This window comes from Sinohyriopsis cumingii, chromosome 8 (assembly GCF_028554795.1).
Source record: "Sinohyriopsis cumingii isolate HCF-2022 chromosome 8, ASM2855479v2, whole genome shotgun sequence".
Taxonomy (NCBI): domain Eukaryota; kingdom Metazoa; phylum Mollusca; class Bivalvia; order Unionida; family Unionidae; genus Sinohyriopsis; species Sinohyriopsis cumingii.
In genome coordinates this window covers 67,951,977-67,979,333 of record NC_142968.1, presented here as the reverse complement: position 1 = coordinate 67,979,333, position 27,357 = coordinate 67,951,977, and the positions used below count along the sequence as shown (strand labels likewise).

The window sequence follows — 27,357 nt, the reverse complement described above, 5'->3', positions numbered from 1 at the left end:
AAGTTCATATTGGAGACCGACCACCAACCACTCGCCTATCTGGCGCAGGCAAAGTTGTCCAATGGTCGATTGATGCGATGGTCGCTGTTTTTACAGCAGTACCAGATGCAGATCAGATACGTGAAAGGATCTGAAAACGTAGGCGCAGATTTCATGAGTAGAAGCGCCGAAATGATATAGATCATTTGTTATATTTTCGTGTTCATACTCAGTTTAGCATTTAGTTCATTTTGCTGATTTTGTTCTTTATATCGTGTAACGCTTTTGCTTTTTTAGTTTGAGTGAATAAAATCCTGATTTTATTCTCAAGCGTGGGGGGATGTGATGTTTTACCCCAACCCCTTGTATTATACATGTATTTATAAGTCTGTAAGTGGAGCCAGGTAAGCTTTGTTTTTCCAAGTGCCTAAGTTGGCTAATCCTCTTACGTAACCCAGTCTTGGTTTGAGCTCTTGAGTGGAAATCTGGCGGGAATCTTTGTACATGGGAACACGTGACGTAGACAACTTCAAAGAGCCGGAAGCCGACAATGGTAGGCTGGACAGTACATGGGGACACACAGACTGACATTTTTATGATTGACAGTTCGATCAAATGACCAGAGTCCGTCGCCATCCAATCGGGATGCGTTGTAGGTGGGACTTGATTCGAGAAACTGACATAAGACTGGTACAAGCCTGAAATTCGTCAGTTGGTGTTTAAGAGTCGCAGTGACACACCCTCCGTTAGCCATTCGTAAAAATTGGCGGAATTTAGGAAATTCATGAAATAGCTTCGATCAGGTAAGTTTGATGTTACGTTGATTCTGCTTGATACGACTGCTGTTAATTGAAGAGAATTTGTCGTATGTATACATTTTACTTGTATTGAAGTATGATTAGTTAATTATGACCTTAATATTTTGCATTTTTTTCATGACTTTAGCTAGTACTTTTGTTTACGATTGATTACGATGTTGATTCGTTGCATCATTATTCATAATGTTACTATGTACACCTTATTTGTGAGGCGAAAATGTTCTCTTCTTTCGCTAGTAATATGTGTGCATATTATTTCGTGGATTATTACGTTTACGCCCTTTTGAAAGGACGATTTGTATTTGTGAAGAATTGTATTGCTCGCTAGCCGCTATAAGAATTAATATTGTAATTCTTTGCGTAGTTATATTTTGGTAGACAAGAAATTTGTTTACGTAATGATAGATTTTGCCATTGAGTAACGGATTGCCGTTTATCACCATTTGAATGTGAATACTGTGGATTTGGTACGCTTGTGTAGGAAATATATATAAATATATATAAATATATAGATAGTCATATTACTAATCGTAGTAATATTTTAGTACAATCGTATTTGAAATATTTTGTATGTATATACTGATAGGGCTCAGTATGTAGATATTTGAATCCTTTGTGTGATTGTGTTATGGCGCCATTTTTGTAAGCGGCGGAAGTGTATGGGAATTTCGATGTGTGCGCATGCGCGACCCAAATGTCCCGCCTTAAACTGATGGTTCAGTTCAGTGACGTAGTGTGAGGGAAGATTTTTATAACCCTATGCTAATGCATTATACCTTTCAACAGGAAGCTTTCGGGGGGACGAAAGAATTTCAGAGAATTTCGGGGACGAGAGAAGTTCAGAGAATTTCGGGTGACGGTGAGAGATACCGAGTGAATTTCGGGTGACCTCAAGGGATATCGTCAAGGGTTCCGGATACTAGAAGAGGAACCGGAAGTCAAGATAACGGCAAGGAACAAGGATTATAGAAGAGGAAGCGGAAGTGGAGATCACGAAAGGAGAGAAAGACAAGGGAACGAAGAGATTTAGATGAGTAGCACTCAAGAAGGGAAAAATCTCCTCACACTGTGAACTCAAATGATGATCAAAGGGATCATTGGGTGAAAGAGAGACATTGATTACTTTAAATTCTTTTAAATTTCATTTATTAAATTGTTATTGTTTAAATTTCATCTTTGTATTTCTTTTAATTTAACTGTCGGCATTGCTGACTGGGGGCTCGTAGCCATAAATATATTTAGTCAATAAATAATATAGTGTCCAGAATTAACCTTCTGAATAAGGACCAGGGGAACTTCTCATAATTCGTTAAAGTCTATAAGAAGAACCCCACCCCTAGACAACCACTACACCCCCACAGTGGGCGCTTCGTCCGGGATATGAATTAGACATATATATTATTTTGGGACTTAAAGTTATTGGTAGAAGTATTAGTGAACAGTGTGAGATATTTTCCATTCTTTGTATTTGAAATTTTGTGATTTTCTCATCTTGTATTTTTATTGTCATATGTGCAGGCTTTGTAGATCTTCCATTCATAGCAGTACGTGTGAAGCAGATATCGAACAAATATCTTACCTGAACGAAACTAGTTGTTGTCGACAGGTAAGTATTTAAACTGGTATTACAAATATCTGTATATTGTTTGAATTTTGAGACAAGGTATCACTTTACATTAATATAATGGCTACCGAACGACAAATGATAAAGGAATACCGCGCCATGGGGTCGGAAGATCTTGGATACGAGGGAGATCGCCTGGCAACCTTTATAGAAGAAAGGATCAAGGAATGGAAGGCCGAAAAAGCAGCGGAAAGAGAAGCCCAGAGAGAACTAGCCAAGATAGCAGCGGACCAAGAGTTAGCCAAGATAGCCGCGGACCGAGAAGCAGCGGACCGAGACGCCCAGAAAGAGCTGGAGCTAGCCAGACTCGCTCACACTCTGGAGATGGAAAAGGTCAGAGTTGAAGTTAGGACCAACGGACGGGACGACGCCAGTACAAGCTCTGGAACAACCGGCCGACCTTTCATCGACCACCGGATAGTCCAGATCAACATGTCACGCTTCAATGATAGGGAGGAGGCTATTGACGATTTTCTCGTCCAGTTTGAGAAACTCGCACGCGCTCATCAGGTCCCTGAACAGCACTGGGCCATTAATGTCTCAGCCTTTTTGCAAGGTGCAGCTCGGGAAGTCTACCACGGCTTAACCGCAGAAGAGGCTGATGACTACACTGCCCTCAAGAAGGCGCTTCTCTGCCATTATCGGCTGACCGCCGAGACTTACCGGAAACTTTTCCGGGACTCGGTGAAAAAGGTAACAGAGACCCACTCTCAATTCCACAACCGTGTTCGAGGTTTATTTGAGAAGTGGATGAAAATGGCCGAAGTCGAACGCACGTACGAAGGGCTACGCGAGGTAATACTCAAGGAACATGTCCTGGGTACTTACCGTCGCGAGTTGACAGTTTTCTTAGCAGAAAGAGAACACCGGACGCTCGAAGAGATCGCTAACATGGCGGAGCGATACGAGCAGGCGCACTCGAAGAGTGGAGGTTCCGGGGTTGCTGACCGACCCCGACCCTCTGAGTCGCGTCGTATGGGGGAGGTTGAGCCGGCTGTCCGTAACCGTCAGGGCGACGGGAAGGTCGGAGGGGCACCTACAGGTAGGGCTGCCGCCTATCGACCTGGACAGGCCTCACCCACGAAACCAGGACTTGCAAGTCGGCGAGGGCCGCCGACATGTTTTAATTGCAAGCGCCTGGGGCATTTTGCCAGGGACTGTCCCAAGGGCAGGCAGACCCAGGTGAATGTCGTAGCTAAGAAGGAGGGTGTGCCGGAAGCGAGTCGCAACCCAGCCAACCTTGCGGCCGCAACTGTCAATGGTGAAGGCGCCACCATCTTGTATGACACTGGGTGCAGCGTCCCCGCGCTTGTCGACAAGAAATATGTCAAGCCGAAGGACTATACAGGGGAGGTAATAGAAGTTCAGTACGCGAACTGCGCGCGTGACTCATTACCAGTAGCTGTCATTGACCTCGATTCACCATACGTGAAGGGGAAAATTGAAGCTGCTTGCTTGGAGGGGCTATCACATGACGTCATATTGGGTTGCCGTTATGTGTTACCCCAGCCGAACCCCGAAACCTGCACACCTATGCCAGTGAGTGCTGTTGAAACCAGGGCCATGAGTCGACAGCCGAAACAAAAGCCAATCCAAGTTACATCGACACCGGTTAGTAATGTTATTCCAGCGGAGTTAAGGAAGCTGCAACAGGAGGACGCAACTCTGGCGCAGTTGCACAAACACGCAGAAGCGGGAACAGAAAGGGAAACTCCGAACGGCGCGGTGAAGTTTGTCTACAAGAAGGGAATCTTGTATCGCCACGCCAGGAAACACAACGAACACTTCAAGCAAGTCGTCGTGCCAAAGGAAAAGCGTTGCGAAGTACTGAAACTTGCACACGAGAGTCTCATGGGTGGACACATGGGAATTGCTAAGACGCGTGACCGTCTTGTAAAAGAGTTTTACTGGCCAGGGGTCCAGGGAGACGTAAAACGGTTCTGTCTCTCCTGTGACAAATGCCAGAGAATGGCACCGAAAACGGATCAGCGACCCATCCCTTTGGGGAGTACGCCCCTTATCGATGAACCATTTAGACGTGTTGCCGTGGATTTAATCGGACCGATAAAACCCGCGTCTGCGCACGGAAATCGATATATTTTAACGGTTGTCGATTATGCTACACGCTATCCGGAGGCCGTTGCGTTGCGTAACATTGACACGGAAACCGTCGCGGAAGCTCTGTTTGCGATCTGGTCAAGAGTCGGAGTGCCCGACGAGATCTTGACCGATCAAGGAACACAATTTATGAGTCGTGTGATGGCGGAGGTGAATCGTCTCATGTCGATTAAACACCTCACGACTACACCGTATCACCCCCAATGTAACGGATTGGTCGAACGGTTTAATGGGACCTTGAAAAACACGCTCAAGAAATTGTGCGAAGGCCGCCCCAAGGATTGGGACCGGTATATTCCGGCCATGCTTTTTGCATACCGGGAAGTACCGCAAGCGAGTTTGGGGTTCTCTCCCTTTGAACTCTTGTACGGGAGAACCGTACGCGGCCCAATCGCCGTACTGAGACAGCTGTGGACAGACGACCACGCTGTAGAGGAAGTACGCACTACCTACCAATACGTCGCGGACTTGCGCAACAAACTGGAAGAGGTTTGTTCTCTCGCGCAAGAAAACCTCAAACGAGCTAAGGCGCAACAGGCGAAAAATTACAATAAGCGCGCAAAACCACGTCAGTTTGAGGTAGGGGACAAAGTGTTGTTGTTGTTGCCCCAGGAACACAACAAGTTGCAAGTTTCCTGGAGGGGTCCATACGTCGTCACCAAGAAGGTCGGAGGTCAAACCTACCGGATACAGCTACCGACGAAAGAGAAATTGTACCATGCCAATTTGCTCAAGAGGTACCGGGAAAGGGAGACCGCCAGCGATTTTGTTGTCGCAGCGATAGTCACCGAGGATATCGAAGGCGATACGGAAGGTGCTAACACTGTCCCGAGCTGTCCATTAACGAGGGCCGAGACTCCGTCGGACGTGGAGTGTGACCCCATGTTAACTGAAGGGCAGCGGAACGAGATAGAGACCTTGCTGGCCGGATATTCCGACGTGCTAACAGAAAAACCCGGGAGGACGACGCTTGTCGAGTTCGGGTTAAAGATGGTGGACGACCGACCAGTTCAGCGTAAACCCTACCCCTTGCCCCACGCGAAACGACAAGTTGTAAGGGAAGAAATCGAGCAGATGATTGCTCTAGGAGTAATCGAACCTGCCGACTCTCCGTACAGCTCACCAGTAGTCTTAGTGCAGAAGAAGGACGGCACCCATCGGTTCTGCGTCGACTACCGGAAGCTGAATCAGGTGACAGAATTTCAAGTTGAAATGCTACCTGACCCCGAACATATCTTCGCTTCGGTCTCGAAAGCGAAATATTTTTCCAAACTGGATTTGTCCAAGGGGTATTGGCAAATTCCGGTAAGGAAAGAAGACCGACCGAAGCTTGCTTTTGCTACTCCCGACGGGACATACCAATGGTTGGTGATGCCGTTCGGGGTACAAAACGCGCCCAGCGTCTTTACCAGAATGATGCGGAAGTTGTTGGAGCCCTTGCGCGATAGGGGTGTCCACAACTTCATGGATGACCTCTTGTTAGCTACAGAGACATGGGGTGAACACCTCGCTCTGTTAGCTGACGTTTTGGAGCGGCTACGTCAGGAGGGCTTGACAGCCCGCCCTTCCAAATGTCACCTTGGTTTCAGGACATTAGACTATTTAGGACATACCCTGAGCCAAGGCACGCTGTCTCCAGAGAAGTCGAAGGTGGAGCAGTTGAGAAACGCCGCACGCCCCACCACGAAAACGGAAGTGAGGTCATTCCTGGGACTGGCCGGATATTACCGGAGGTATGTCGCTAATTTCAGCGCGATTGCGGGCCCGTTGTCTGACCTAACCAAGAAACGGACCCCGAGTAAGTTCGTTTGGACAGATGCGTGTGAGCACGCATTCCAAACGCTAAAGGATAGACTTACATCCGACGCAGTTGTTCGTCTACCGGACTTGGATAAAGAATTCGTTCTGCGCACCGATGCATGCGACACGGGACTGGGAGCAGTACTGCTCCAGGAGCATGACAAGACACTTTTTCCTGTCGCATACGGCAGCCGGAAGTTGTCTGCTGCCGAGAAGAATTACTCAGTATCGGAGAGGGAATGTCTTGGAATCGTGTTCGGCATATCACGGTTCGAGCGATACCTATATGGACGTAAGTTCATATTGGAGACCGACCACCAACCACTCGCCTATCTGGCGCAGGCAAAGTTGTCCAATGGTCGATTGATGCGATGGTCGCTGTTTTTACAGCAGTACCAGATGCAGATCAGATACGTGAAAGGATCTGAAAACGTAGGCGCAGATTTCATGAGTAGAAGCGCCGAAATGATATAGATCATTTGTTATATTTTCGTGTTCATACTCAGTTTAGCATTTAGTTCATTTTGCTGATTTTGTTCTTTATATCGTGTAACGCTTTTGCTTTTTTAGTTTGAGTGAATAAAATCCTGATTTTATTCTCAAGCGTGGGGGGATGTGATGTTTTACCCCAACCCCTTGTATTATACATGTATTTATAAGTCTGTAAGTGGAGCCAGGTAAGCTTTGTTTTTCCAAGTGCCTAAGTTGGCTAATCCTCTTACGTAACCCAGTCTTGGTTTGAGCTCTTGAGTGGAAATCTGGCGGGAATCTTTGTACATGGGAACACGTGACGTAGACAACTTCAAAGAGCCGGAAGCCGACAATGGTAGGCTGGACAGTACATGGGGACACACAGACTGACATTTTTATGATTGACAGTTCGATCAAATGACCAGAGTCCGTCGCCATCCAATCGGGATGCGTTGTAGGTGGGACTTGATTCGAGAAACTGACATAAGACTGGTACAAGCCTGAAATTCGTCAGTTGGTGTTTAAGAGTCGCAGTGACACACCCTCCGTTAGCCATTCGTAAAAATTGGCGGAATTTAGGAAATTCATGAAATAGCTTCGATCAGGTAAGTTTGATGTTACGTTGATTCTGCTTGATACGACTGCTGTTAATTGAAGAGAATTTGTCGTATGTATACATTTTACTTGTATTGAAGTATGATTAGTTAATTATGACCTTAATATTTTGCATTTTTTTCATGACTTTAGCTAGTACTTTTGTTTACGATTGATTACGATGTTGATTCGTTGCATCATTATTCATAATGTTACTATGTACACCTTATTTGTGAGGCGAAAATGTTCTCTTCTTTCGCTAGTAATATGTGTGCATATTATTTCGTGGATTATTACGTTTACGCCCTTTTGAAAGGACGATTTGTATTTGTGAAGAATTGTATTGCTCGCTAGCCGCTATAAGAATTAATATTGTAATTCTTTGCGTAGTTATATTTTGGTAGACAAGAAATTTGTTTACGTAATGATAGATTTTGCCATTGAGTAACGGATTGCCGTTTATCACCATTTGAATGTGAATACTGTGGATTTGGTACGCTTGTGTAGGAAATATATATAAATATATATAAATATATAGATAGTCATATTACTAATCGTAGTAATATTTTAGTACAATCGTATTTGAAATATTTTGTATGTATATACTGATAGGGCTCAGTATGTAGATATTTGAATCCTTTGTGTGATTGTGTTATGGCGCCATTTTTGTAAGCGGCGGAAGTGTATGGGAATTTCGATGTGTGCGCATGCGCGACCCAAATGTCCCGCCTTAAACTGATGGTTCAGTTCAGTGACGTAGTGTGAGGGAAGATTTTTATAACCCTATGCTAATGCATTATACCTTTCAACAGGAAGCTTTCGGGGGGACGAAAGAATTTCAGAGAATTTCGGGGACGAGAGAAGTTCAGAGAATTTCGGGTGACGGTGAGAGATACCGAGTGAATTTCGGGTGACCTCAAGGGATATCGTCAAGGGTTCCGGATACTAGAAGAGGAACCGGAAGTCAAGATAACGGCAAGGAACAAGGATTATAGAAGAGGAAGCGGAAGTGGAGATCACGAAAGGAGAGAAAGACAAGGGAACGAAGAGATTTAGATGAGTAGCACTCAAGAAGGGAAAAATCTCCTCACACTGTGAACTCAAATGATGATCAAAGGGATCATTGGGTGAAAGAGAGACATTGATTACTTTAAATTCTTTTAAATTTCATTTATTAAATTGTTATTGTTTAAATTTCATCTTTGTATTTCTTTTAATTTAACTGTCGGCATTGCTGACTGGGGGCTCGTAGCCATAAATATATTTAGTCAATAAATAATATAGTGTCCAGAATTAACCTTCTGAATAAGGACCAGGGGAACTTCTCATAATTCGTTAAAGTCTATAAGAAGAACCCCACCCCTAGACAACCACTACACCCCCACACTGTGAAATTATAGTGTTCAGTTGCTGTACAGTTATATTGTGTTCAGTCCCAGTACAGTCATATTGTTCATTTGCTGTGGAGTTATAATGTTCAAAGTACAGCTATAGTGTTCAGTTGCTGTACAGTTATAGGGTGTTCAGTCACAGTACAATTATAGTATGTTCATTTACAGTACAGTTATAGTGTTCAGCTGCAGTTAAGATATAGTGTTCAGTTTAGTACAGTGATGATCACAAAGTCTTTCATCATATAAAGTTTTAATATGCTACAATAAAGACAAATGACATGGTGAATTCTATTGAATATAATGTGCTAGTTAAGGGAACTGCATTTTGAAAATGTGTTACAGACAGCAGTTGAGGTACTACTATAATTATGCAATGTCTGAATAAATGTGTTGTGAAACAGAAAGCAGCCTTTGTGAGCTGATTCCCCAGTGCAAATGCACATATTTCCATGTATTAGCAACATACTAAAATCTCTTACCTATCTTAAAGACTGAATGACAAAATGGAGATGGCTTATAGAAGTCACTCTGCTACAATCCTAATTTGTTTTGAAAACTACTTTTATATGCCTATAAGTACTGTCCTCTGAACAGTATCCAGGACAGGTGCTGATTCAGTGTACTTCTCCACCTCTCCGGGATGTGAAATTGTACAAATCTTCACAAAATGTAACTAGTACCCCATTTACAACAAGGTTCCCTCAAAGAGATAGATGGTCTACTGGCCAAATAGAATTTCCTGGAATTCAAACTATGATCATAACTTTTTAACTGCTGTGTGTTGAAACCATCTTTGATATTCTTGAGCAATAGCCATTGTGACAGTCATACTGGATATAAGACCACCACCATTTTCATTTAGGACAAACTAAACAAGTGACTGCTGTTGCAAATCCCATGTTGATATGACGTCCCATTCAGGAGAATTTGGGACAATACTTTCAATATGTTCATTATGGCAGACATATATGAGGTCTGATCAGCACCATTCTATTTAGGACCAAGTAGTTATCATCATTAGTCTTTTGGTGAAAATTCCACATCGAAATGGCTTTCAGTTTTGAAGGAGTTGCAACAAGATTTTCATTTTGGCCATATTGAATGTCCAATTAGAACCATTTTCATTTCGTATCAACTAGACTTCATAAGAAGACTTTTGGTGCAAACCCAATGTTGATATGACTTTCTTTTGAGAAGGAAAAGCAACAAGATTTTCAAGATGGCCACTGTGGCAGCCATGTTGAATATAAGATAAGCACAATTTTTATTGAAGACCAACCAGACATTATAACAAGTCTCCCAGTGAAAATACTATGCTAATAAGACTTTCCATTCAAGAGAAGTCACAATAATAACTTTTTCAAGGTACAGTAGTTGCTGTGGCAGCAATACTGGATTGAAGGTCAGCACCATTTTCAATTATCATAAAAAGTATAATAACTCAGGTGGTGCTACTTAGATCCAACCACCTTGACTTTATAAAATATCTTTTAGTGAAAATCCCATGTCAATAACACTATCTGTTCAAGAGTAACAGTTCTCAACTTGGCTACCAAGGTGGCAACACTGAATATATGAGGGGCACGATTTTTGTTTGGGGCCAACAAGACCTTGGGATAAATGTCCTTAATGTTCCATGGCAATTCTCCAAGCTTGTGCTAATGGGCAGGTGATGGACAACAGATGATTGATGGGTGACAAGTCAACACATAAGCTCTTCTGGTCTAAGACTGGTAGAGAACTAACCAAAATTAAAATTCCCATTTTGAACAAAATTGCCAAATATGTCTTCAAAAATTGCCTTTTATACAGTAATTGATCTAAATATTAAGGTAGGAAGTTTACTTGAATGGAGACACGGCTGCCTTCAGCATGTACATGAGAACTGATTAAGAGACTGACATACAATGTGACACCTAATTAATACAACCAATCAATGACACAGCAAAAGACGCATATGACAAAACAACATGACAAATGATACCCCCCCCAAGTTAATCTTGTGTAGCATCTGTATATTTATATTTATGTGTTAATATCTGTCTGATATACTTGAACATCAGACTAACTGGGCATTCCAAAGTCAATGGCATAAAAACAAACAATTCATTGAAGGCTGTTTGTTTCAAAACTTGACACATTTTAGTGCTGTTTCTGGCTATATAATTCTATGTTTTATTGTGTCAATTATGTGTAATGTGTATCTTTATAACTTTGTGAATTTCACTTTTTGATCTGCTGCTTTTACGTCAGGTAACAACCATAACAACATGCTGTACCTCCTTGTGTTTTTGTGGAATCTGATTCGGAACTGTTGACGGGGTGAACTCCTGGAAGAGGGGTGCTATACACATAATTGGTCTCCATTTTCTCAGTTTTTGGTATTGGCGGAACTTCATACCTTAACTCAGCATAGGAAACTCCTGAAGCATGCAAAGAAAAGAAAAGTAGGAATCATGCAATGTGGCATTCATCAAATTTGTAAACAGGCAGAAAGAAATTTTATACAAAAAACATGCATGACCATTCTTTCATGAAGACGGCATTTTCATATTGTGGTTATCTTTTAAGACAAATGTGTTTTAAGAAACACATGCCAAAGAAACGAACTGACAATATATCAAAAGACAACTCCATGACCCCACTGGCCCCAACCAGAGACATTAATCAAGGGTTGGAATGCCATCTGAAGCAAGGGAAGTAAGTTAGATGTTCCAAAGAGGGTATAAATTGGATGCCAAAAACCTAAAGTATAACCGAAAAGTTTCAAGCTGTTTACCCCAGGTCAACTTCCAGGATATAATCAAAGAGCAGGAAACATATTGGATTATAAGTAAGAATGTGATCATGTCATATTCAAAATGCACATTGAATTAAACAAGGCTTTACAGAAACAATACAGTGAAAACCCCAACTATAAAATGTTTCATTATAAAACTAGTTTTGATATAACGCCATTGTGTGGCATTGCCCCCAAATTTGAACCACCTTTTCATTAATATCTTCAGAATTATTTTTGAATAACTGCAAAGTTTTATTGGCAAAGTAAATACGAATTTGATTTGATAATCTGGTGAGAAGTATTGTATTCTTGAAGAAATAGCTTGCCTTTCTTTAAAATGAAGAGATGATGTTCACTGAAAATACGTTAATAGTCCTGTCAGTGCTCTTTTCTGCTAACTTATTTTCTTTAAGTCTTAACCTATTTTGTACAGAACTATCAGGGGTCTGGGTGGCTGAGTGGTGAAAGACAGTCACCATTAACGAGCCCTGATATCTCACCTCTGTCAGTGTGGTTTAAGTCTCAGGCTTGGCCAAAATAGGCATGTGAGAAAGGCTGCCAGCAGCTTCCTGTGGGTTGGTGGTTCTTTCTCTGGTAAATATACTGGCCACCAAGTATAGTCTATCATGTGCTGATAAATGGCATTAAATAGCAACTACAACTGAACCATCAATTGCTAATAATTCTTCTTTGAATGTGTCTTCAGTGCATTCTGTAAAATGTTGTAAAATACTGGGAAAAACAATACAGCATCAATTCTTGCTCAGTCAACCAGCATACCCACCCATGCCCCAAACAATGCCACTGTTGATATAGGTTCATCATCCAAATTTGTTAATTTACCTACCAAATACTGGAAGCAAATGTAAATCATTAACATTATTCCCACAGCAAACAGATGTTGCAATGCCGGCACTAAATTATTAACAATAAAACGAAAGCTGCCTTCATGCACATATGGCTTGGTCATGCTGACATCCAATCATCATGTAATGGTCAACTTGCAGCTGATAGTCAATTAGTCCTTTCATATGCAATAAACTCTATCCTCAATATAAGTCCCTTAATAAGTTAAACTTGATTTGCAGAATAGAGGTCAAAAATTTTGTTGACTGTTATCGGATATTTGTTGTGGTTACTGCCACACACATGCACCCTCATCCACAATCATTTCAGCTGCTACCATAAATTCCATAAACATAAATATATCTCCACATTCTGTCTTTCATGTAAATTTTGAAGTCACATTATAGCTTTGCCTATATAGAATCTGACCCAATCCTTTTTATTTCATTAAAATGAAGTCAGAAATGTAGACATCTTCATATTACTATGTCATTATTGCACTAAGGTTGCCATCATACATGTACTGTAGGGGTAGATTGATTTATTTTTGCAATCATAACTGTTATGGGGCCCCGAGTGGCTGAGTGGTCTAAAGCGCTTACCATTATGGACCACTTTCATCTCACCTTTGTCGGCGTGGGTTCAAGTCTCAGATTTGCCCAATGTGGGTATGTGAGAAAGCTTGCCAGTAGCTTCTCATGGGTCGGTGGTTCTTTCCAGGGTTTTCTTGGGTTCTTCCTCCACCATTTATACTGGCTGTCATGTATAGCCTATCATGGTGTTAAACCCTACAACAACAACAATATTGTTACTGCCTGTTTTTGCTGTGTAGTAGTATTATTTATTTTAATTATTATAGCCCTTATTTAATTTATTCTTTCCAGTCTTTTAGAGAACTACTCGAATGTTTGTTGGAGATTGCTCTGGACCCAAGAAAGAGAATGGTTACTGCCAAACTTGGCTGAAACTAGGGTGCAGAAGTCACATTGTACTATTCACATAGAATCTCAGTGGCAGTTTCACAACTGATGCTCTGCTCATCTCTGGTACATTATTAAGTCAATACCCATATACAAGTTTCTGTTAAAATATTTTTCAAGCCTAAATACAAGTTTTTTTTATATAATAGACTCCCAACATGCCCACTGTTTAGCATATATATATATATGCACATTTCCAAAAACATACAATATAGTGCATCGTAAGATAGTGAAGTTTATTTGCAACAAAGTTTTTGGATGCAAATTGAAATTATGCTTGCTTGTGCACATTTCTGATGGAACTGCAGACAAAATGAGATTGGTTGGTGAGTACACATGTACTTTATTTATAATATTCAGTTGACAATTTTCTTGCACCTGCATTTACCAATGCAAATACGTACTTAATATTTTGAGTATGTATCAAATTAAGTTGTTTACAGTGCATAGGTTTGTCCTCGACCTCCCAACAATGCCAAGCTGCACAGATCCAGATCTGCCAGCACATTATTCTGGGTCTGTGCAGTTTGTTAGGAATAATCAATAGAACAGAACACAGACCCTGATCTGCTGACACAATATGCAACAGCAGATCTCAATCATTATTGTTTGCAGTTTGACGTGACTTATAAGTGAGTATATATGGCAGTTGTTGATGACATGTTGTTTAAAGGTTTGGTTGTTGTTGTTGTAGGGTTTAACGCCATTTTTCAGCACACGATACACTATACATGGCGGCCAGTATTAATGGTGGAGGAAAAACCTGGGAAAACCCAGAAAGAACCACCAACCATCAAGAAGCTACTGCAAACTTTCTCACATGCCCACATTGGCCAAATCTGAGACTCGAACCTACATAGGCAGAGGTGAGATGGCAGTGATCCGTAACGGAGAGCGCTTTAGACCACTCAGCCACTTGGGGCCCCGTTTAAAGGTTTGGATTTTTGTGTGTAAAAGTGGCCATATTTGGTGGTGAATAAGTATCGTTCTGGACGAAACCAAAAGGCCTTCTTACCATGACGACTTCTGTCAAATTTGCTCAGATTCAGTTGTGATTTTTGAGAAAAAGTAATTTAAAGGATTTTCTTTTTTGCCAACAGCAGCTATGTCTGATGACACATCAGCATTGGTACAAACAACTGACCCATCTGGGCCTCATATCACTCAACTAGGTAACCAACATGTCAGTTTGTGAATAGAAATTCATAAATGCATTTTAGCTACAGAACTGAAAGAAAAGTTTTGAGCAATTTGTTGCTACAATGTGTATTAATATTGTGCCGCTTATCTCATTTACATCTGATATAATGAAGATTAAAACATTATTTTGCTTCACATCTTTTAAAAAGCTTGTATTTTCTTGTGGACTGATATAACATAAATGAAAATATGTATGTAATGTCAGTTTTAATTTTAATTCATGAACGTGCATGTAAAGTGTGATTACTTTGCTATATGACTTAAGGGGCAGTCTAATACTGTCTGTATATGTTTGCCATGGCTTGGATTTTTCATCTGTTTATTTGCTTTTGGATACTGAAATATTTTTGTATGCTTTTTGAGAGAAAAAAAGCTATTATTTCTTTATGTCCAAATAATCAGAAAATACAATATACACATCCTTGGCATGAAAAAGCCATCATTTATTCCAGCAGCATTTGTTCCTGGCTCTATACCTGTCCTTTGAGAATTAGCACCAAATTTATCCACAAGAGTGCATACCCTCAACTATTCTCCAAAAATAGTCCTGTCCACAATTTTACTACTTAGAGTGTCACTTTTTAAATTCACTGTTATTTTCTTCAACTTAAATTATACTTTTTCAACTTAATCCCAACTATATTCTGTGTGCCTGTGATTAGGATTTTTAACGTGGCTTTAACAATTTTTCAGTCATATTGCTATGATGTCTGCTGTGTGGCAGTTTACAGTGATGTCTAGCACTGGGGCTGAGAAAGCTTGCCATTAGCTTCTTGTGGGTCAGTGGTTCTTCTTGGGGTTTTCCCAGGTTCTTCCTCCACCATTAATACTGGCCACCATGCATAGCCTATCCTGTGCTGAAAAATGGCATTAAACCCCACAACAACAACAACAGCACTGGGGCATCATGCCGCATTATGTCCCACCTAGTCACATTATCCTGACACCAGGCTGACCAGTCCTAACACTAACCTCTTAATGCTGAGCACCTAGTGAGGCAGCTGTTCGTACCATTTTTGTAAGTCTTTGGTATGACTCAGCCAGGGTTCAAACCCTCAACCCTTGGCATCCAATGTGAACACTCTAACCCCTAGGCCACTGGAGCAGCGTAACTATATTCTGTAACGAAATTTACACATCCTGTGTTCTAAAATTATTTGTTTGAACCCATTTTAAAAGGGGAAAAACTCTGCATAACCAGAAATTTGTGATTCTCAGCAGTTCTCATAGGTTACTTCCCTAGCTGTAATATGTTAAACTGGCATGGATCTCAGTGGTTTCCATCAGGTTGGGTCAAATTCTATTCAGCTATTTAGGAAAAGTCATTTGCAGGTATTTATGTGTTTTGCAATGGTGGCCATATCTAATGGTATTGTGTGCATAAATTTAAAAGGTCTTCATGCCAGGATGTTTTCAACAAATTTGCCCGAATCTGGCTAAGAAACTTCTCGTGCTTTCTATTTTTAGTAAAGTTGGCCAAATCTGAAGGTGGAACACAAAAGAGTGTTACTTGTTATATTCATAGCTTATATTGTTTTCTAAAGCTTAAAGTAGGAATTATTCAAACCATTATTCAGGTTATTCATTAAAACAAAATTATAAGCCATGATGCTGTTTGTCAAATTTGGACTAATACTGTTGAATGGATTATTAATAGTCATTTAATAGTGGCCATACTTACTGGTGCCTCAGCATCATGTGAATAAAATTTGAAGACTGTCAGATTGCTTTCTGTACAATTTGGTAATATTCTGTTTGGATGATTTTGAGAAGACAAATAATTTTCTTTTCTATTTTTAGTCATGGCAGCCATATCTGATAGCAGATCAGCATCACTGGTAGAAACTTACCATTGCCTTCATGCCAGGATTCTATTTGACAATAGATTGGCATAATTTGTACAGATGTGATAAAAACTCTCCGACAGATGCTATCTTTCAAATTTGCTTGAATTCTGTTGAGAGGTCTTGGAGAAGATTAAAACTTCAAGACTGATGCATGGACATGACAAATGAAGGACCATATTGTAAACTCACTTGGCCTTATGGCCAGGTCAGGTAATAATAATAATAATAATAATAATACAGTGAAATCTTTCTTTAAAGACCACCTGCTTATATTAAAAACAAGTGGTCTCCCTTTAGATGTCATCACATTATACAAAACAGTTGATCTGTGGTTCAAAAGTCTGGTCTTTTATTAGAGTGGTCTTTCAAGTCATGTTTTACTATAATAATAATAATAATAATAATAATAATAATAATAATAACAATAATAATAATAATAATAATTTAAGTGTCCACCTTCTTAGCAACATGCTACATGCAGAACATAACACAGGGTTCCTGCAATGAATTAAATAAAAAATATTCCAGAGCTTTTCCAGACCAAAAATTAAGAATTTCCAGATATCCCAAAGAGATCTGAATCTGTAAGCTAAAACAACTCCGAAACACAAAAGTGCAGTCACCTTACTGGTTCTGACTAAGATGGTTGTAATAACAAAATTTAAGACTTTTTCTTGACATTTTTTAAAAGCCATTTTTCAACTTTTCAGACATTTTCAATACCCAGAAAAGCAATTTTCAAATTTTTGACCTTTTCCAGAATTCTACACCACTGTGGAAAGCCTGAATTAACCATATGAACACAGTCATATTGAGAGAAAGGGTAGTATAGGATCTTAAAATATTCGAATTTTATTACGCGAACTGAGTAAGGTTATTTAAATATTAGGAAAATCATGGGGGATAAAAGTAACCTAAATGTTGAACAGAACTTCAAGCCTGGCCAAAAGACGACATAGTAATAAAATGGAAGAAAATGGAATCTGGGATCATATAATATTCTAAATCTGTAGTTAACTGGATAAAAGGCCAACTAAAACATCTGATGGTGAATAATCTGCTCATACAAATATACCTCCATCTCTCCTGTATCCAATCACCAACCCCATGATGGATGAGTCATACTCAAAACAAATGCACAACTCCTTTGAAAATAGTAAAAGTACAATGACTGCTTAAAATGCATATCTTATGATTATGAAAATAAAATTCATGGCAAACCAGTAAAAGCTGCTAAAGGACTTGCATTCACAAAGTCCTGTCATATATTGTATCCAATTGTAAGTAAAAAAAGGGCAATACATGTGTTTGAGAACTATGCAGAATTCCGACAGTGAATTTTAATGTTAATACATCAGATTTTGAAATGATTATTTCCTGCTCCACAAATAATTATTCATCTTGAAAACTTGAATATGTATAATCTCATGTAAACATGTCCTTAAAAATTGGAACATGAATTGTAAGTAAATTAACTGCTGACAGACCTTTTGTGAATTATATATTCTAAACAATTTCCAGTCAGATTCATACAGCTTAACCCCATAGCCACTTGCTTTATTTATGTAAGGTCATGTATAAAACTATCAATATTAATTAACAAGGATTTCAAGGAAAGATGTATCTTGCCTTTCTCAGTGTTAAAAGCCTACACAAAAACTTCAACATTGGCAGGGACAAAGAACTTTTACACCAAATTGATCCAAATGCTGACAGACAAGACAAAGTGAGTCAAAAATCATATATGTTTATCTGACAAGTTCATCAGATATTTCCAGCATGCATATCGATCTAAAAGACTGAACTGTATAATATCTGGCTTTTTCTTGCATCAAAATTTGCAATAGCACTCTTTTCCCCATTTTCCATTGGATCATGCAAAAATACAAGCAAAGTATGTGACAGAAAGATTTAACCCAGTGCTAACTACACTTTATAAAGAGGTCTGAAGCATAATACATTTCAAAATACAGCAACGGGATGTTTTAGTATTTATACATTTCAACATGCATTGGAACATACCTTCTAATGGGCAACTGGTGCTATGTCTCACTGAATTGAATGTTAAAAAAAAACGTATTCCATAATTAACAATGTACATTTATTACTTGTATAGCCTCCAATAATAATGATGTATGGGAACGGAAAACAATTGCTTGAATCCTTTCTGTTTTGCCACCATCCCCAATCACAATGAACTTTCAATAGGTAAATCTGTGATATTTCAAACATCCAAAGGCACATACTGACATCAGTGATAAAATAGTTCATAGTGGATGAATGTATTTTTAATGCTATGCATCATGTTAATTCCTGAACTCTTTTCTAAATGTTTTTGTCTATTTGTTCACCATTCATCCATCACACCTCTGCTACCATTCCAGAGCTCTAAAACCATTCAATATGTCTCTGCAAAATTTGGTAGAGTACATGTATTAGACTTGTGACCTACAAGTACCTTTTGCTATCAGCAGTTAGTACATTTTTGATTAGACAATTTGCTACATTTACAGTTTTTCTCCAGAATGCATGACTGTACAAATTCATGTTAAATTTAATGAAACTCATCTTGAAAGTGATCATGTAAAATTTGTGTACAGGTCATTTTGTCATGAGTTTGATGAAACCTGGAACATTGATATCAAAGTTCCATCTGATCATAAAAGTAGCTTGATTTATAGAACTACAATAATCAAGCACTTATTAATGTACTGCAATTGATGCCTTCACTGATTATCTAGTCATTGAAAGCATTTTACTTTAGTGCACTTTTGTGAGGTTGTACAATGGCAGACATACTTTGATATTTTGGCGGTAATGTCTCTGCTATTACATGCAGTTTTAATGTAATGCCATTTTCATAACGCACAATTGTGGCTACTGTTCATCCATCCATCCACCATTCACAAAACAATTTTCTTAGTAGATTAAAAAATTATTCAAAACATCTCAATGAAACTTTTCAAACATCGGACCAGTGGTCAGGATGATCGTTTTGCTATCAGGAATTCTTCAGTTTCAATATTCTTTTTACTTCCGTCCATTAGCTGATCCATCCATCCATCATTCACCCTCTTACTAAATGAAACATTCAATGTATCTTTGTTATACTTTAAAACACACACACACACACACACACACACACGAGTGGTCGCATGAATGGTAACTTGAAATTGAATGAATCAAAAGTATTGGTTTCACTGCCTTTTAATATTAATTGAAAATTAAGTAATTTAATTAACTCTAATGCCAATCATTTAGCTGATTACGAGTCTTAATTTTTTTTGTTTTACAAATAATTTTATTATAATTTTAGTCTTCACTACAAACATTAAACAGAATATCAGATGGATCTCATTAACGAGAAATTTCTGCAAGTTGAAATCTTGCAAGTTGTCACTCCTACTGCATATGAATTTTGCTATTGAGAAGTTATTGATGTCAGTATCATTTTGGTGGAGTAAGGGATATAGCTGGTTCCATCTTATTGTTTTACTTCCAGTACATAATAACTTATAGGACTACATCATGACAAAGTATGACACAAGCAAGAGATCATGTTAAAACAATCCCAAAAATGTGTCACTGAAACATTTCCCATTGGCTTACCATAGCTAGTGCAATATCGAACACTTATGCCAATAACAGGGCTACTAAAGTAGGATTGAAAGATTATATTTTTATTCCACAGGTACACAATACTGGTGGATAAAGCTATGCAAATGTCTACCTGTCTGATTGGCCATAACTATGTCGACCTATCTGTCTGGCCATTAAGTATTTCAATTTTTTTAAACATAAGTCTCAATCAGTTCAAGGAATCTCAATCCAACTCAGTACACATATCAAATAAACCGCAAAGAGGTGACTTCTGATATTTAGAATTTTCCACATTCAATATTTCTTATGTTTCAAAGGAAACAAAGTATAAGTACAAGCATCCAAATTGCTAGTGATTAACTTTGGGTACATTCCGTAGGAATCTTTACATAAGCGGGGGACATGGGGGAGTTTTGTCACTTCTATATCTGTAGATGACTCTTCCTCTGTATAATTATTACCCCAAAATTAAATAAAAATGATTTAGAAGAATTAGATCTTAAGTACTATCATTAAGGTGACAAATAAAAAATTATGAAGCTATCAATCAAACTTTTAAGAAAACTTCTGTTTCAAAAAAAACTTTGATATTAGTCTGTCCTTATTCAACTGATGTTACTAATGCGAATGTTATTAATTATCTGCAATGCATGAGACCATATCTGCATTTTTATGGCAAAATCCTCACAAAATAGTATATATATATATGTATATATATATATATATATATATATATATATATATATATATATATATATATATATATATATATATATATCCAAGTACTCTACTTATATAAAAGTTCCCACTGAAAGTACCCATGGACGCAATTTACAAAAGAACCTAACCAAAAGATTTTCTTAACTTTTTTAAAATGGACTTTTGGATGTGATTACACGCGTTTCATGAATGAAAATTACAAATACGTTTTTGGTAAGTTTGCCATAATTTTTTTGTAACTTTATGGCAACTCTAAGGCTGGTGTAAGTGACAAGATTTTGTTTTGTTGGTTGAGAATGACAGAATGAAATTTAGAGATGTTCAATTTGAGTTGAAGATATACCGTAGAGTTAGTCTTTCTCTAAGAATGCTATTTTAAAATATATTTTTACATGTCGTTTGTGAACAAATTTTAGCATGTAAACATTCATATGCCTAATTTTACATTTTACTTAGTTCATTATCCCAATAAATTATAAACAAGTGATATATCAAATTTACAAACTTTACTTAAATTCCATCACAAATCATGGCAGTAAAGTGACTCAGTATACAGTATGTCAGGGTCAGGAAGTGCTGATATTCTGAGAGGCATTCCTGTCAGAGTGATATAGAATCTCTTGATGTCAAAAGAAGAAAAAAGACAAATAAAAATCTAGCCCAGCATGTTTTCATATGAAGCTGTCATAATTTGCACACATTATGCTTATGCATGCTGTCTTAAATAACCGATCATCATCATAGCCATCTATGAATCTTTGCAAAATTGAATTTAATAATGTTTAATAACCACTAATAAGAATTCTTTCATGCATTGTCAACCAAAACCCCAAAATATGTCTTTTTTAAGAACCTTTAAAATACAAAGTTAAAAAGAAACAAATAATTCTACACTGGTATTATCCACAACATATATAAAAGATTTTATTTCAACTTGATGCTGCACAGAATTTCATTGGACACATCAACATGATAGGACACAATGACATGATAGAGCGAGCAGTATACTATTTCCATTGGTCTCTGTTCCTGTTTCTAATGAATCATATTTCTATAACAATTCTGGTAGAAGTGATTTATGATCATATTTGTATCTATTTTTCCTTACATCGATAAATTATGAGTCATCTCAGCAATAATTACAGCAAAACTGCAAGTGCTGGCAGATCTGGATATATAGAAATAAAAATATCTGGCTTAAGTCAGTTTTGTATATTACTGATGTAGCTCTGCAACTCCTGCCCCAAACCGCACCCCAATTCATGCATGCTACCTTCTTTAACAAAAATATTACATTAGTTTGATTCAATATGGTTAATATATCAGGGGATTTTGTTTTTTTGTTTTGTTGTTATCATTTTGGTTGCCCTAGTTCTTAAGTCCATCCTGCTGGTGCTCCATGACAATTTAAGGTGCAATTTATCTAACTTCTTGGATTAGAGAGTTGATTATGCAAAAGCCTCTCTTTGACATTCAAAATGTTTCTACCAAACTTACAACAATTTTGTACACAAACTTTAATGGTCTTTTGAAACAGGACTAAGCACTCTCAACTTTTTTCCCCTTACATATAACTGTCTGTAAACATTTTTATTTCCAAAACATACTTCTCAAACTATTCATTTCAATCAAACTTGGTATGCATGTCATCCAAGTTGCCAATAGGTGCCTTTATGTTACCAAGAAAACAAAATGTTGTATAAACAGTGTATAAAATATGAGCACTAGCCTAAACGGTACTAGAATAAGTAGTATAAAGCTGGGGCAGTTACCTTCAATGGGGACCTGGGATTATATGTCCTCTTTCGATGACTCTTGCTGTACTATTTATGATAGTACCCTATGGTCTAGAACTGTAAATTTATTGTTGAACTTGCCTTACTGGAAACTTGACAGTGATCACATTATCATCTTTGTGCAGTTCCATCTGTCCATCCATTCCCTGGATTAACCCCAATGATAGTTTCTTACTTTCGAAATAAAAGGTGGGCTCAACTAACATGAGTTTGGTTTGGTTTTGTAGAGTTTTACACCATTTTTCAGCACATAATCGGTTATGTATGGCAGCCAGTATATTTGTGAAAAGAACAACACAGTAAGAACCCAGGAATCACAAGAAGCTATTGGCAAGCTTTCACATATACCCATGCTGGTCAAGCTGAGACGTAAACTCATGTGGAGAGAGGTGAGATGTGTGCTTACTCTGTAAAGAGGAGTGTCTTTGACCACTTAGCTTTTTGTTTACAACTTATGCTACATAGTTGTTCCCATACCGGTAAAACACATAATGCGATGCTTGGGGTCCAAAGAAAAACATATAAGCATGATCATGTTAACAAATTCCAGGAAAATGTAAAAACTTAGCTACATTTTACTTCCTCCAAACATTAAACAGTGCCAACTGTATTCAAAATTCTTTTAACTTGTCTGAACTTGATAGCCTTTCTTTATCTTAATTAACAAATATAACATTGAAATATGTTTTAAATTTTTTTTAAAGTTAAGGCAACATTAAATGCAGTGCTGGGATTAAAAATCGGCTAGGGATACAAATAATCAGCATTTCTGATAGCCTGTACTTAGGTTGTTAAAATGAGAGGTCACCTTAAATAAAAAATGGGAGCCATGCTGCCACTGCATTATAAGTGGAATTGTATTATAATGAACCACATTATAACAGGTTTTACCTGTAGTAACATAAGTACTACTATGGAAAATTCCAAGTAGGAGCAAGGACCGCTATGCAATTTGCTTAATGCATATCAAGTTTGGTTTGAATACCTTGAACAATCTGAGAATATTACTCTGGAAATGAAAATGTTATTAGACAGACAACTGGACATAGCTATATACCCCCCCCCCCCCCCACATACCGGGTGCATAGCGAGGAGTTCTGATGTTAGATAACTCTTAGAATAAGACATAACAATGGGACATAATGAACGCAGGCTGCCTGGGTAATCATCCATATTAAGTGACACAACATTCAAATAATGATTCCCCTTAATCTCGTAAGTTCCAATAGTGCAATCATTCACTAATAAATTAAACTGCAGTCTAATGATATCCCATTCAAAGAAAATCATGTAGTCTCCATGGTAACTAAGACAAGAGTCAGGCTGTATAAATCACAAAAGATTTTTAGGACTTGTATCTAAATGCAGATTGCAAAAGCATTTGATGATAATGTGTCTGGAATTAGAGGTATAATAGCGAAACAAATATCAAACATCAACTACATCTTATGGATGATGCCCTGAAGTCTGTGAAACATACAGACACCAAATCTAAGGCAACAAATATCAAACACAAACTACATCTCATCGATGATGCCCTGAAGTCTGTGTAACCTACAGATACCAAATCTAAGGCAACAAATATCAAACACAAACTACATCTTATGGATGATGCCCTGAAGTCTGTGTAACCTACAGATACCAAATCTAAGGCAACAAATATCAAACACAAACTACATCTTATGGATGATGCCCTGAAGTCTGTGCAACCTACAGATACCAAATCTAAGGCAACAAATGTCAAACACCAACTATGTCCCACGGATGATGCCCTGAAGTCTGTATCGCAGACAGACACAAAGTCGAGGTAGCAAATATCAATGGAAAAGAAAGGCACGTATGTAGTACTGTTTCACATATGGTGCCAACTAGAGTTAATGTAAGAAATGTGGAAAAATTGATTGTGCAATAATTTAGAGAAATAAACCCTTCCAAAAAATGTAAACATGAAGTAGAAACAAAAAAAAGGTAAAAGAAAAAGAAAAGATCTATAAAAATATCATAAACCTAAAGCTGGAAATCTGTCAAGAAGCAAACCCTGACATTTCACCTCTAAAAAACTGAAATAAAGAGGACAGCTAACCTTTTTCAAAAGAACACTTCCTTGTAAAGGTGAAAGTGCCATTATGTTTGTCTCTTACCTGAATCCTTATTCTCAGCAGGAATTTTCTGTGTTGGAGACAACTGCTTGCCTTGTGATTTGTCATTTGACTTACTGTTCTCCTGGGGTGGAGTAGGGGGCAACTGCCTCCTGTAACAAAGTTAATGAAAAAAATGTAACCTTAACAGAAACTATTTCTTATTCATGCATATAAGGTACAAGCAGTGCATTTGAATATAAAATAGCATATGAATGTTGGCAAAATTAAAAAATACAAGCTGAAGCCATTGTAATAATAGGAAAAACCAAAATATAACAGATAAAGCTTGACCCTGCTATAACATGATGGTTGGGGTCCATAGAATCTGACCATGTTATAGACTGAACCATGTTATAACCAACCAGAACAGTTAGCTGAAGAAATGATGCATGTACCTAAAAAATGGTGGGGGAGTGTAATAAAAGCAGTCGAAAAAATACATGCTTTTGATTAAGTGAAGACTGAATTACACTTGTATATTGACAATTTACATTTGTTGAATATAATCCTTAATCCGTTATGTACTGTACATGCATATAAAAAAAAATCAATGTATTCAAATATAGATTAATATAAAATTAATGTATCAGTCACATCCTGCTAGAAAACTTGAACACATATATGAAAAAAAAATGGTAGTCCTTGTTTGATTTATATCCAGTGGTACTAAACAATTCACTATGATATTGTCACCAGTAGCACGTGGCTATAGTTTTTTACATGCTACATGTAGATGTACTTAAATTAGCCTTGATTTTGGTCAGCCTGAGACAGCTATCCTTTGCCGAGGCTACCCAAGGGATGAGGCTAATAATGGGGAATTTAAAACGAGTGAACAAATTAAAACGTTTAACAATATTTTTGCGAGATACCCCATCTTCAATTAACCTGATGGCCAGATATATATGGTTTCAAAAGATTGGAAATTTAATTTGTATTATGCCACCATTGGTAGCGACCGTAAGCATAAACATTTTTCTCAGAAAAGAAATATTCATGACACAATATAAATGTGTTCCAGTCACTTTGGAAATGCAAAACAATTCAACAGATTCCACTGCTTTTATTTAAGTTTGGTACTGACTACCAATGAAGAAAAGTTCTTTGTTTTAGTTCCAAAATGTATTCAGCTTTCTTTCACGAAGGGTGCATGTGTTATTGATGCCCCTGCTAAAGGACAGCTTTGGAGGACTATAATGCCTATTTCTTATTGTGGCGACATCAAAAAATTGCACAACATTACCCGAGACTTAAATTTTCTTCTTCTTTTGCTTAGTATTTAAACAGAGTGATTGGTGCTTCAAAAGTAATCAGTTTTCTTAGAAGTTACAACAAAATTATATTTTCTGGGTCACATTTAAAAAATAAAGAAATTAGCCATTGTTTGGAATATTGTAGCAGAAACTCCTCCTGCCTTCAAAGGTTGGTCAGTTGTAGTTAGTTTGGTAGCATGACTGTTGGATAGACCAAGAAGATTTCCACTGTTTGTAAATTTTATTTTTTTGGGGTGACATTTCTGGTAGCGGAGTTGAACTGCCTGCCAAGCATGCATCATATATTTAAAAAAAGGTGAACAGAACATGGACAGACAGCTGTTCTGTTCTGACAGGGATTACTACAGAAAATGTTACAGGTCTGAACGATTTAATAATATGAGTGAAAAGATACGGGATTGTACTTGCCAACTCCCCCAGAAATGGAGATCTCACAGCATACAGTAATAAGGGCAGATATCAGCATAAGTGGGTTATGATATAACAATGGACTGTTAAGATGATTTGTCAATATGAATAAAAAATTTGTTTATGTAACAATCAATAGATTCCAATGCATTTTATATAAAGTTTGCAGCTTCCTTTCATAGTACCTCTGAACAGCGCAACATCAAACCCATGAATGCATGAATATACAAACTGAAATAGCCAACAATGTTGCCCAAAAAATCATCAGATGGTATTGTCACCAATAAGAAAAAAACATTGCAATTTGCGACACAAGTGAAGCCCAGCACAATCCCCAAAGAAACACTTTGCACATTATTTGTCATACTTTAAAAAAGAAAATATATTTTTTCGTATACAAGAAAAATACATGTACTTGAAATTTCAGGAGCCATGCCACAATTGTCTTATTCTAGATTTCATATGTTATCTCTTCCCCAATATGATAATAAACTTTTTACATGTTACTTTTTGAAAAAGTTTTAAGAAAGAAAAAATGGTTTGCTCATGTATGAGAAAATACATGTATATTAAATTCTGGGAGCCACGCCATGATTGTGTGATAGCCGAATTCATGTTATAATGGAGCGTGCTATAGCAGGGTCAGACTAGAAACATCAATTTGCATGATCGTAAACAATCAAGCAAAGGCACTAACATTTCATTATCAATGCTTTTTCAAGATATATTGGTGTTTTCTGCAGCAAATGTGATTGAAAGTAATATTTTTAAAAAACAAATCACATGAACTGCTTCACATGCATGAAGTGACCGTCTCAATTATCTCTTCATGAGATAACTTCTGCCGTGAATCATGACAGGTCCTGTCTGATCAAAGCTTAAGATCCATGATCTGCTTGACAGTGAAACAATGGAACTGCAGACAGGGAACATTTTGCCTGAGAAATAACAAGAAAAGACCAAAT

General features: G+C 37.9%; 1 protein-coding gene across 6 annotated transcripts in view; it reads right to left on the bottom strand.

Annotated features, from left to right (window-relative positions):
- LOC149793753 (E3 ubiquitin-protein ligase CBL-B-like) overlaps positions 1–27,357 on the bottom strand; it is a 149,843-nt gene that overhangs the window by 44,590 nt on the left and 77,896 nt on the right. For 2 of the 6 annotated variants that reach the window (XM_089967730.1, XM_089967731.1), the window contains exons 9-11: positions 24,711–24,820; positions 18,476–18,505; positions 11,078–11,221 (exon numbers count right to left, since the gene is read on the bottom strand). In XM_089967730.1, coding sequence (XP_089823856.1) covers positions 11,078–11,221; positions 18,476–18,505; positions 24,711–24,820 — 284 coding nt within the window. The remainder of the gene's footprint in view (positions 1–11,077; positions 11,222–18,475; positions 18,506–24,710; positions 24,821–27,357) is intronic. The other 4 variants (XM_089967734.1, XM_089967735.1, XM_089967732.1 and 1 more) reach the window with 3 other exon arrangements.